General features: G+C 43.9%; 1 protein-coding gene across 1 annotated transcript; it reads left to right on the forward strand.

Annotated features, from left to right (window-relative positions):
- The first annotated feature begins 9,909 nt into the window (after positions 1-9,909).
- On the forward strand, positions 9,910-11,855 carry LOC123064276 (protein FLOWERING LOCUS T). Its single transcript, XM_044487788.1, has 4 exons — positions 9,910-10,277; positions 10,522-10,583; positions 10,884-10,924; positions 11,399-11,855. Exons 1-4 carry the CDS (start codon positions 10,083-10,085, stop codon positions 11,626-11,628), a joined length of 528 nt encoding a protein of 175 aa, XP_044343723.1. The 5' UTR covers positions 9,910-10,082; the 3' UTR covers positions 11,629-11,855.
- Positions 11,856-13,609: the final 1,754 nt, after the last annotated feature.

Genomic DNA, 13,609 nt, shown 5'->3' on the forward strand with positions numbered 1-13,609 from the left:
CTTAGATTAGACATCCCTTTAGTCATCTAAGTGTTACACGATCCGAGTCGACTAGTCCGTGTCCGATCATCACGTGAGACGGACTAGTCATCGTCGGTGAACATTTTCATGTTGATCGTATCTTCCATACGACTCGTGTACGACCTTTCGGTCTCCGTGTTCCGAGGCCATGTCTGCACATGCTAGGCTCGTCAAGTTAACCCTAAGTGTTTTCGCTGTGTAAAACTGTCTTACACCCGTTGTATGTGAACGTAAGAATCCATCACACCCGATCATCACGTGGTGCTTAGAAACGATGAACTGTAGCAACGGTGCACAGTTAGGGGAGAACACTTCTTGAAATTTTATAAGGGATCATCTTATTTACTACCGTCGTCCTAAGTAAACAAGATGCATAATACATAATAAACATCACATGCAATTATATAGTTGTGACATGATATGGCCAATATCATATAGCTCCATTGATCTTCATCTTCGGGGCTCCATGATCATCTTGTCACCGGCTTGACACCATGATCTCCATCATCGTGTCTTCATGAAGTTGTCACGCCAACGACTACTTCTAGTTCTATGACTAACGTTTAGCAATAAAGTAAAGTAGTTTACATGGCGTTATTCAATGACACGCAGGTCATACAAAAAATAATGACAACTCCTATGGCTCCTGCCGGTTGTCATACTCATCGACATGCAAGTCGTGAATCCTATTACAAAGAACATGATCTCATACATCACAATTCATCATTCATCACAACTTCTGGCCATATCACATCACATGATCAATCGCTGCAAAAACAAGTTAGACGTCCTCTAATTGTTGTTGCATCTTTTACGTGGCTGCAATTGGGTTCTAGCAAGAACGTTTTCTTACCTACGAATCACCACAACGTGATTTTGTCAACTTCTATTTACCCTTCATAAGGGCCCTGTTCATCGATTCCGCTCCAACTAAGGTGGGAGAGACAGACACCCGCCAGCCACCTTATGCAACTTGTGCATGTCAGTCGGTGGAACCGGTCTCACGTAAGAGTACGTGTAAGGTTGGTCCGGGCCGCTTCATCCCACAATACCGTTGAGCAAGAAAAGACTAGTAGAGGCAAGTAAGATGACAAAATCCACGCCCACAACAAAGTTGTGTTCTACTCGTGCAAAGAGAACTACGCATAGACCTAGCTCATGATGCCACTGTTGGGGAACGTTGCAGAAAATTAAAATTTTTCCTACGGTTTCACCAAGATCCGTCTATGAATTCATCTAAGCAACGAGTCTAGGGAGAGAGTTTGCATCTACATACCACTTGTAGATCGCGTGCGGAAGCTTGCAAGGTGATGATGTAGTCATACTCGACATGATCCAAATCACCGATGACCAGCGCCAAACGGACGGCACCTCCGCGTTCAACACACGTACGGAACAGCCACGTCTCCTCCTTCTTGATCCAGCAAGGAAGGGAGGAGAGGTTGAGGGAGATGGCACCAGCAGCAGCACGACGGCGTGGTGTTGATGGAGCTGCAGTACTCCGGCAGAGCTTCGCTAAGCACTATGGAGGTGGAGGAGGTGTTGGGGGAAGGGAAAAGGAGGCAACCAAAGGGCAAGGGCTTTCAAGTATAAAGTCCCTCCTCTCCCCCCTATATATAGGGGTGCCAAGGGGGGTGGGCGGCCCTAAGAAATCCCATCCCCTAGGGGGGGCGGGGGCAAAGGGGGTTTTCCCTCCCCCCAAGGCACCTAGGCGGTGCCTTACCCTCTTAGGACTCTTGCCCCCTTAAACCCTAGGCGCATGGGCCTATGTGGGGCTGGTGCCCTTGGCCCACTAGGCCAAGGCGCACCCCCTTACAGCCCATGTGGCCCCCCGGGACAGGTGGACCCACCCGGTGGACCCCCGGGACCCTTCCGGTGGTCCCGGTACAATACCGATAACCCCGAAACTTGTCCTGATGCCCGAAACAGGACTTCCCATATATAAATCTTTACCTCCGGACCATTCCGGAACTCCTCGTGACGTCCGGGATCTCATCCGGGACTCCGAACAACATTCGGGTTACTGCATATACATATCCCTATAACCCTAGCGTAACTGAACCTTAAGTGTGTAGACCCTACGGGTTCGGGAGACATGCAGACATGACCGAGACTCTCTCAGTCAATAACCATCAGCGGGATCTGGATACCCATGATGGCTCCCACATGCTCCTCGATGTTGTCATCGGATGAACCACTATGTCGAGGATTCAATCAAACCCTGTATGCAATTCCCTTTGTCAATCGGTACGTTACTTGCCCGAGACTCGATCGTCGGTATCCCAATACCTTGTTCAGTCTCGTTACCGGCAAGTCACTTTACTCGTACCGTAATGCATGATCCCGTGTCCAACACCTTGGTCACATTTGAGCTCAATATGATGATGCATTACCGAGTGGGCCCAGAGATACCTCTCCGTCATACGGAGTGACAAATCCCAGTCTCGATCCGTGTCAACCCAACAGCTACTTTCGGAGATACCTGTAATGCACCTTTATAGTCACCCAGTTATGTTGTGACGTTTGGTACACCCAAGGCACTCTTACGGTATCCGGGAGTTACACGATCTCATGGTCGAAGGAAGAGATACTTGACACTTGCAAAGCTCTAGCAAAACGAACTACATGATCTTTTATGCTATGCTTAGGATTGGGTCTTGTCCATCACATCATTCTCCTAATGATGTGATCCTGTTATCAACGACATCCAATGTCCATAGTCAGGAAACCATGACTATCTGTTGATCACAACGAGCTGGTCAACTAGAGGCTTACCAGGGACATTGTGTGGTCTAAGTATTCACACGTGTATTACGATTTCCGGATAATACAGTTATAGCATGAATAAAAGACAAATATCATGAACAATGAAATATAATAATACTTTTATTATTGCCTCTAGGGCATATTTCCAACACTAGCCACCTTATGCACCAAGTGCATGTCAATCGGTGGAACCTGTCTCACGTAAGAGTACGTGTAAGGTCGGTCCGGGCCGCTTCATCCCACAATACCGTCGAAACAAGATTGGACTAGTAACGGTAAGCATATTGAACAACATCAACGCCCACAACTACTTTGTGTTCTACTCGTGCAAAGAATCTACGCAATAGACCTAGCTCATGATGCCACTGTTGGGGAACGTAGAAAGAATCTACGCAATAGACCTAGCTCATGATGCCACTGTTGGGGAACGTAGCAGAAATTCAAAATTTTCCTACGTGTCACCAAGATCTATCTATGGAGAAACCAGCTACGAGTAGAAGGAGAGTGCATCTACATACCCTTGTAGATCGCTAAGCGGAAGTGTTCAAGTGAACGGGGTTGATGAAGTCGTACTCGTCGTGATTCAAATCACCGATGATCAAGTGCCGAACGCACGGCACCTCCGCGTTCAACACACGTACAACCCGGTGACGTATCCCACACCTTGATCCAGCAAGGAGAGAGGGAGAGGTTGAGGAAGACTCCATCCAGCAGCAGCACAACGGCGTGGTGGTGGTGGAGGAGCGTGGCAATCCTGCAGGGCTTCGCCAAGCACCATGGGAGAGGAGGACGACTTGGGAGAGGGGGAGGGCTGCGCCAGAACTTCGTCTACAGCTCCCATGCGTCTCCCCACTATATATAGGGGTGGAGGGGCTAGTTTCTTGCCCTCCAAGTCCATTGGGGCGTTGGCCAAGGTGGGAGGAAAGAAATCCCATCATTTCCTTCCTCACCGATTGTTATCCCCCCTTTTTAGGGATCTTGATCTTATCCCTTCGGGATATGATCTTATTCCTTCTAAGGGGGGATCTTGGTGCGCCTTGACCAGGGGTGTGGGGCCTTGCCCCCACTACCCACATTCATGTGGGTCACCCCACCACTCTAGTCACTTACACCACACCATATAAACAAACCTCAATTCTAACTCGCAAATATCTCAGAAAATGCCCTAAAAGCAATCATGTGACTATTATATTTCCTATGTATTCACGAGTAATTTATATAATCCTCGAACATCATCAATAATATATATCAACAATTACAAAACTTCTTTGTAGACATTGTCGATTGTATGATAAATGTTCAAATCCTCCTAACTCTGCAAGGTTGTGCGCACTCAAATTATTACACATTGAATGCCACTGTATCATATGCCCTATGGTATTCCGATGCCAGCTTCATAACACGCACTCAGACTGCATCTGAGCTTGGCTCATATGATGTTAGAAAACAGATTCCCCAGAAATTAAACCAACCCGAACACGTTTACCTCAGACTATCATTATAATACATGCCCGATAATCTATCTTCAGACTCCAATACCACGTAAACTCACACTACCCACAAGTCACTTAACCGATGCCGACACAATCACCCAGTCACCATCTCACTCGACACATTGCGCATATGATGATGTCCTACCGAGTGGGCCCAGAGATACCTCTCCGTTTACACGGAGTGACAAATCCCAGTCTCGATCCGCATAAAACAATAGATACTTTCGGAGATACCTGTAGTGCACCTTTATAGTCACCCAGTTACGTTGTGACGTTTGATACACCCAAAGCACTCCTACGGTATCCAGGAGTTACATGCTCTCATGGTCGAAGGAAGAGATACTTGACATTGGCAAAGCTCTAGCAAATGAACTACACGATCTTTTGTGCTAGTCTTAGGATTGGGTCTTGTCCATCACATCATTCTCCTAATGATGTGATCCCGTTATCAACGACATCCAATGTCCATAGCCAGGAAACCATGACTATCTGTTGATCACAACGAGCTAGTCAACTAGAGGCTCACTAGGGACATATTGTGGTCTATGTATTCACACGTGTATTATGATTTCCGGATAATACAGTTATAGCATGAATAAGAGACAATTATCATGAACAAGGAAATATAATAATAACTAATTTATTATTGCCTCTAGGGCATATTTCCAACAAGGATATCTTTATCTCAAAGCAACCTAAGAATGCGGATGTTTTGTATGTAAGAACATGGATGACTTACTTGTGGTTGGCCGTATATGCTAGGAGAGCTCCATGGCCCCCACCACCCTTGAGGGCGTCCCTGGGGCCTCTAGCACGCTCAAGTAGGTGGTGGGCCCCATGGGCCTCCCCCTGGTGCATCCTTGGCTCCCAGGTTTCCTTCTGGTCCAAAAAAATATCCAAAAAGTTTCGCGACATTTGGACTTTGTTTGGTATGGATATTCTGGAAAGTAAAAAACAAGCAAAAAACAGCAACTGGCACTGGGCACTATGTCAATAGTTTAGTCCAAAAAAGATATAAAGTTGCTATAAAATGAAGGTAAAACATTCAAGAATGATAATATAACAACATGGAACAATAAAAATATATAGATACATTGGAGATGTATTAGCATCCCCAAGCTTAATTCCTGCTTGTCCTTGAGTAGGTAAATGATAAAAAATATAATTTTTGATGTGGAATGTTGCATAACATGTTCATCACATATTATTTTCTTTTGTAGCATGGACATTTGGACTTTTAGATGGTTCAAAACAATAGTCTATAATTGACATGAAGACTTCAATACTTAAGCATATCAACAAGCAACCATGTCTTTCAAAATATCAACACTAAATAAAGCTATCCCTAGCCCATCATGCTAAATCATTGATCCATTCATGAAACGCACTCGAATATTAAATACATCCAATGCACAAGTATGATCATAGTGCTCGCTAGTTGGTGCTTTCTAAGAGAAGATGGAGACTCAAATAAAAATAAAAATTGCATAAAGTAAATAGATAGGCCCTTCGTAGAGGGAAGCAGAGATTTGTAGAGGTGCCAGAGCTCAATGATTAAATTGAGAGATAAAATATTTTGAGAGGCATGCTTTTCCCGTCAACAAAAATGACCGAGTAGTTCCCAATACTTCCCATGCTAGATACATCATAGGTGGTTTCCAAACATAAAATAAAGTTTATTCATTTTCCCACCATTCTAGCAAAAAAGTGACACCTGAACGCTTAATTCTAGTAAATTATATCAATGTGCTTGATATCATCACCTCTATATACAAATTATCCAGACATGGAAAGCACCGCAGCAAGCCGATAATCATGTTTAGATAAAAAACACCACATACTGATATGTAAGGTCTTAACAGAATCCAACACCATTGATAGGGTATCCTTGGACAAACTCTTCATTGAGCACAGAACATAATATTAGTACCAAAAGTGTACTCCAAGATTATATAGAACTCATGCGCACAAATGAAAAATTCAGCATATGATTCAACAGTGTTGATGATATAAAACTTACGCACACAAATGAAAAATGAAGCTTATGATTACAAAAGTGTTGATGATAATATACAATACATGAATAAGTGTGGAGCCAACCACCATCTTGTAACCTTCAAACGGATCAGGAATTAGACCCAAGGTCTCCAGTTTAGGTGTAGAGACCACAGTTATTTGTTTACACTTTATCCAAGACAATAGTGAACTGCAGCAAGGTAAGCAAGAACTCTACAACCTTCTTTTTACCGCCCATAATGAGTTGTGTTAGATGACAATGTCTGAATCTTTTTTCCTTTGCCATGGTTCTCGAAGCAGTTTACTCAAGATTACCTCTCAAACTACATGTGGTGGGCATGCAGAGGTTAAAGTATTTCTTCCATAACACAATGACTATCTAGATGCCCTCATGAGTCATGAAGATAGTGAAGGATGGGCGGTCGGCCATCACAAGGGGTTGGACTGAGTCATGCATGCCTTCTGCATGGAGGAGGGCATAGTACGGTGATTTTGCTTCACCTTGTTCAGCAACCAGAATAACTTTTGCGTCTTTATTTACCATGTCTAATAGTACAAGTATACAACCCTGATTCATATATCATTCTTTATTTGGTGTTTATGTAATTCTTGAACATGTGTATCTGAGAATCAAATAATGCATTGGTTGTTTAACCAGATGGATATGAATAAAGTTATAGCCAAATTTCAAATTCAATTTTGGTACAATTTTAAATAGCAGCGATTTAATAAGGGTCGAAAGATGCTCTGCATGACGTTACGGCGCACACGGTCTGTAAAGCACAACCGTGTGTGATATACATGTACTTCCGACACGGTTTGCAGGGAGGAAATGTGTGCGACCATGCACACAGTTGCCATTTGCGAAGCGTGTGTGATGTCAGACAATATCACAAACGGTGCAAGCAAACTAAATGTTTGTGATAGTCACCTTATCGTACACAGTTTACAATCATGAACTGTTTCAGATGTCGTAGGCATCGTAAACGTTGCACCACGTAATAGCATGTGAAATAGTTATCCTATACGACACCGGTACGACGGTCTGACATTTCGTAATCCTATTCGACACTCGTATGATGATTAGGTAATCTTCTTAATTACAGATCGCATACGGTTCGGGAGAAGTGAATGTGTGTGATAGTCTCCTGATCACACACGCTTGGCAATCATGAACTGTTTGTGATGGAGTGCGCATCATAAACGTTGCACCACATAATAGCGTGTGCAATGGCAATGCCAGCACACACGAGTAGCAAAGATGGAGTGTTCGGGATATTCGATATATCACAAATAGTTGTGTGAAGAATCGCGTTTGGGATAGATGCTCGCATGGCATATGCTTAGTTATGCAAAATTGCATTCCTACTACCTATTCCCGAGGGTTTCTAGGTCACGTGGGAAGGACCCCCCTATTGCTCACACTCATTAGGCGACGGTTTAAAATGCCGTCGCGGAAAGGGGTTAAAACCGTTTGTATAACAGCTCACGGTACCAGTGATATCTCCAATTTATCAATTGAATGTAAGCATGTATTTCATATATAGTCATACGTGCTTATAATAACAACTTGCATGACATCTTTTGTCCTAACCTGACGTGGCAGCGGGGTCCATAAGGAAATCCAAGGGATATTAAGGCCTCATTTTAATAGAGAACCAGAACAAAGCATAAACACATAGTGAATACATGAACTCCTGGAATTACAGTCATCCCTGGAGAGTATCCCAATTATTGTCACCTTGGGGTCTACGGTTCAGAACAATAACAAGTGCATAACTAGCAGATAGGATCAACAACTCAAATATATTCATAAAAACATAGAGAGTTCAGGTCTGAAATCATGACACTCATGCCCTAATGACAAGCATTAAGCATAGCAAAGCCATAGCAACATCAATCTCAAAACGTAGTAGATACTAGGGATCAAACCTTAACAAATTGACTTAATTACATGACAAATTTCATCCAACTGCATAACTGTCCAGCAAGACAACAAAGGAATTACTCACTCTCGATCGTGAGCATCATGGAATTGTTGATGAAGAAGAGTTGATGACGACGACGACGATGAATCCCCCTCTTCGAAGCTCCGAACGGACTCCAGATCAGCCCCCCCCCCCCCCCCCGATGAACAACCCTCCCATTTTCTGGCCAAGGCCGCTTCCACTGCTTGTTATCTCATTAATCGGTTACCATCTATTGCTCTAAATAAGAAAAGTCCAATTGAGGTATGGTCTGGTTCTCCTACTGATTATTAACAGTTGAGAGTTTTTGGTCGCACTGCTTATGCTCATGTTGATAATGGAAATTTGGAGCCTAGGGCTGTTAAGCGTATCATTCTTGGTTATAAATCTGGTGTTAAAGGGTCTTAAACTGTGGAAGAATCTTGAAACACAAAAGGTTGTTATTAGCAAAAATGTTATCTTTAATGAATTTGCTATGTTACATGATGTTCCATCTACTAATGTTCCTGTTGAGAGTGAACATCAGGCTACTGTTTTGGTGGAGCAAATTATTAATTCCAGTGATACATCCGGTAAGGAAAATGTTGATGCACATGATGAACCCGTTGTTGATGATGAACTTGTCACTTCAAATCAGCCAATATATTGTTCCACCCGGTTGGAATCTCGCATGTGACAGAGTTAGACGGGGTATTAATAAACCTAATAAGCACATTGATGTTAGATTTCACTATATTCGAGATGTTATTGCTGAAGGTGATTTGAAGGTATGCAAGATAAGTACTCATGATAATCCAGCTAATTTGATGACAAAGCCAGTTCCTACCAATAAGTTTGAGCTTTGCTCAGACTTAGTTGGTATTTATCACTAGTCCTATGGAATTTGACGCACAATGTGTTTATGCTGATTTGGATGTAGTTTTTTTTTTACTCTCTTCCACTACTGGAGGGAATTTAGTTTAAGGTGGAGATTGTTAAGTTTTGATCCAAATTCTACCGTGTTGCACCAACTCAACTTTTTCTCAATGGTGCCCCCAATGCCTTTCCATTCGTTTTGAAGAAGTTTACGGAAATGAATTGGGATACTAAGGTATCTAAACTGGAAAGAGGCATACTCAGAACCAAACAGTTGTTTGTACTGATTCTCTTCTTCTTTGCCCTTTCTGAAGGAGAAGAGTTTGCTCTTGTGGAAGTCTAGAGACCAGGCAACTGATCGAATAAACAAAGAAAAGTTTCATAGTTTTTGCATGGTCCACATATGTGCTGTCAAGGCCTGATTGGATGGATCACGTGGGGGGAGGAGATCTGTTGCAATCTCCAGCACGTGAAGGGTTCAGATTCTGCCCACTACTACTACTATGCTTTGGACTGAACTTATTGGGATGGTCCTTTACAGAAAGTTTGATTCCACAAAAGCGCGAGGAAGCGTACATCTTTTGAAGTTCAAATTCTCTGGCCGGCGGCAACACATTGGCCATCCCATCAGCAATCAGGGAACCTACGGCAACAGATTCCATGAGATCGATGCATGTCACACGCCATCACATGCTAGTGTCGTCCATTGGGGCTTATAATTATATTATTGAGAAAATAAGGCACACCATCTTTTGAACCGAACCGTAGTCACACTCGAGATGAATGCGTGGGAATTTCTGTGCTGGGAAGCATATAAATAGCAGTAGCGACCGTGCCCATATACATAGATCATACTGGTCGGATTATATAGCACCAATCTGTCACGTACGTACGTTCCTTGGTACGGTTGGTTCTTCTAAACCTAGTAAGAGGTAGTGGGATTAAGTAAGAACAGGTGGTGAGCATGTCGAGGTCGAGGGATCCGCTCATCGTCGGGGGGATCGTTGGCGACGTCGTCGACTACTTCGACGCATCGGCGCGGCTGAGGGTGTTGTATGGCAACCGCGAGATCACGGTTGGGTCCGAGCTGAGGCCGTCGCAGGTGGCAAACCAGCCCACGGTGCACATCACTGGAAGAGCGGGATCACTCTACACGCTTGTGAGTGGTCTACTGTTAAGTATGGTTGCATATATCAATATATCAAGATTTGTAAATGCTAACAGAAGGAGTGGTCGTGAGCGGTCTACTGATACAGACCTGACCTTCCTTGTTCATACGTACACGTTGCGATTTTTTTTCGTTTTTTGAGAACCAAGACGCAAGAAACATTAACCAAGGAGTTACACACGGTTATTTAAATATTTGCCCATAAATAACGTGTCCCATGTTAATTTGTTACTAGGTGATGGTAGACCCTGATGTACCTGGACCAAGTGACCCTTCCGAACGGGAGTACCTCCATTGGTAAGTGCTAAATTAAGCTAGCTTTACCTTAGGTCGTGCACTTTGTGGGCGAATCAACCTTCTCGAACTACTCCTTCTATATCAAAATATAAGACATTTTCAATACTTCCATTGTTAAAAAAATGCCTTATATTTCAATAAGAAGTGAGATGTGTATATACTATCACTTTGTTCCATAATATAAGTCATTATTACATTCAATATAGTAACATATTGGACGTAATAACTGTCTTATATTATGGGAAGAGGGAGAGGTCAATAAGTAAGCTATTTGACTCAGTTTTATTCCTACCTACACAGGGTTGTCACGGACATACCAGAAGGAGGTGACGTGGTCCGTGGTAAGAAATTTTCAATATCTAAATAGTTAGCCTCCACTAACATATTTCTCTCAGCATGCAAGTATGCCACATCATCATTCAACATGCATGGAGAAAGACCGTACCCACCGCAACATGCAACCATGCATAATAAAAAGCCACCTCAACATGCAAACACCACAAATCATTTTTTTAGTTTTAGTTCTCATATTATTACTCTACATATTCATGTTCCATACAACCAATTCCCACCCAATATATCGCAAAACATTTTCGCAACAACGTGCGGAGTATCATCTAGTTAATTTAACAATCGAGTACCACATGTGTCCTATCAACTATATATCTTCTCCAACTGTCTTCTTTCTTTTCCCCCAAAACAATGTCTTCTTTCTTTTCCCGCAAAACAAAACAGAATTGTCTTCTTCTTCCGTAAAGGAAAAAAAGAAGAATATCTCCATTAACAGGATTTTTTTTCCGGATGCATGCATGCAGGCACTGAGGTGGTGGCGTACGAGAAGCCTCAGCCGAGGACGGGGATCCACCGTTTGACATTCGTGGTGTTCCGGCATGCAGCGCAGGTGGACATGGATGCACCAGGTGGGCGCTCCAACTTCGTCACGAGGGACTTGGCCGAGTGCTACAAACTCGGTGCTCCGGTCGCCGCCGCCTACTTCAACTGCCAGAGGGAGGGTAGCTGCGGTGGCCGGAGGTGGCAGTGGTGAAGCAAGTTGGCTATAACTATGACACGTACGCACCATCCAGTGGGATGTGTCGCACAAAATAAATGAATAAAGAAAATATGTGTAGGCTAGCAAGGTCCTTGCGTGCTGGCTAATTGGCTATCTCGATTGGCCCTGCTTTTGGCCGAACATATGTGGTGCCTCGTAATTGTAACTCAATAAATCTTGAATAAAACTCCCTTTACCCCGCAAAAATAATAATCGTGCAATTAGTGCATAGCCTAAATATTTAATAATCTTGTATATACTCTTTTAGGATCTGTATTAGTATGTTAAGATATTGATATGCATGCTTTAAGAGTAGCCAAGTACTAGAGATATGGGTGTACCAAGATTAAGTTGTTTGTATTCCTCGTCTTCACGGTCGGGCAGAGTCTACATATGTTTGCAAACATAATAGCCACAAATACTGGTCCCGGCTGGCTGGTGATGACACTGAAATTATGTTCAAAAAGTGAGATATCGCATATGCCTAAGAAAAACATATAATCGAATCGAATTTAGCACTTAATGACGTAATTAAGAATGTGTTTGCGAAGCAACTTCAACCCATTACTATATTACGATTTTTTTGTAAAGTACAATGTTGAAGTAGCTAGTAGTCAGATGTCCCTCGGTTATGTGTTGCAAATCTTTCTTGTGGTCTCTCTTGTGCCTGTTATTTGAGGCGAAAGTCTCGAAGACTGTCAACACTGTATTGTTGTTTTCTGCGGGATGATGCTATGCGGTATTGTTAATGAGGAGATCCTCACCGCTCTTGGCCACCTGCCGAAGTATCCAACATGCTCTAAGGCTGTGTGTTGGTATGGTATCCGGTGTGGTGTGAACTTTGCATGGCCCATTGAGCCATCCCTCCAATACGGTTCCACGCCCTATAGTGGGCTTTTGTTTTTTTGTGATTGGATCGGGTGACTTGCGAGAGTACACCCTTTTGGTTTGGACGAAGGGTTTAGTGAGAGCCGAAGGATCCCAGAACGCTGCATGGGTTTTCCAGGTGCTTTCCATCGCACAGTACTTCTGTACTATGGCCGCCAAGTCAGCGAGGTGTGATATGTCACGGCGACTTATGGCGTTAAGGATTCCCTTGTCCGTGCAGTTTTTGCAAAAGAATGAGATTGCATCTTCCTCGCAACAATCCTTGATCTTGCTCATTATAAGGAGGAATCTGGCCTAAAAGTGATCTACTGTCTCTTGGGATTGTTATCTAATGTGGGAAAGATCGCTTGTATCTGGGTGGGTGGGTGGATTTAAGTCCGAACCCTGACCCGATCTGAGACCCAGGGGCAGAGGAACTTCCGAACTTGGCAGTTTGGGTTCCGGGATGTTGCCCACTTTTTCTGGCCCGCTGTTCGATTCTAAGTTCGGAGTTTGGGTCATGTCCTCCCGCGAATGGGTATCCGGCTCTGAGAGCTCGGGAATCCGGACATAGTTCGTCCTCAAAATAGAGGCAGAATCGCTGCATTGCTCCTCCACCACCGCTATTTGATGGGTGACAGGCGGAGAGTTAATTTCTCTTTGATCGGGTTTAAGCCCAATCCGATCATAGTCGGTAGCGACTCCCAAGGCGGCGATGCGATCCAAGAGCTCGTTCAAGGACGAAAGTTCCATCGGATCCATCTGCTCGGCGTATTTCGAGCTGACGTGGAGGCTGTTTTCGATGACCCGAGAAGTCATCGTTGGCACGACGGCCGAACGAGCGGTCATGACGAAGCCGCCTAGTCGGATGGTTTGGCCTAAAGCCAGGGCTCCCCCCGAGGCAATGTTGTCCTTGATAACAAGGCGAGCCATCAAACCTTTTTTCGACGTCACAGTGGAACTCTCAATGAAAGCACCAATGTCGGTGTCAAAACCGGTGGATCTCGGGTAGGGGGTCTCGAACTGTGCGTCTAAGGCTAATGGTAACAGGAGGCGGGGGACATAATGTTTACCCAGGTTCGGGCCCTCTCTACGGAGGTAATACCCT

The sequence above is a fragment of the Triticum aestivum genome, chromosome 3B, assembly GCF_018294505.1.
Source record: "Triticum aestivum cultivar Chinese Spring chromosome 3B, IWGSC CS RefSeq v2.1, whole genome shotgun sequence".
In the NCBI taxonomy this organism is placed as follows: Eukaryota; Viridiplantae; Streptophyta; class Magnoliopsida; order Poales; family Poaceae; genus Triticum; species Triticum aestivum.

Excerpts from the sequence above, each read along its gene's own strand:
- LOC123064276 (XM_044487788.1), top strand. The coding sequence starts at position 10,083 with ATGTCGAGGTCGAGGGATCCGCTCATCGTCGGGGGGATCGTTGGCGAC. Across the intron at positions 10,278-10,521 it reads CGGGATCACTCTACACGCTT|GTGATGGTAGACCCTGATGT; the intron begins GTGAGTGGTCTA and ends ATTTGTTACTAG. Across the intron at positions 10,925-11,398 it reads AGGAGGTGACGTGGTCCGTG|GCACTGAGGTGGTGGCGTAC; the intron begins GTAAGAAATTTT and ends GCATGCATGCAG.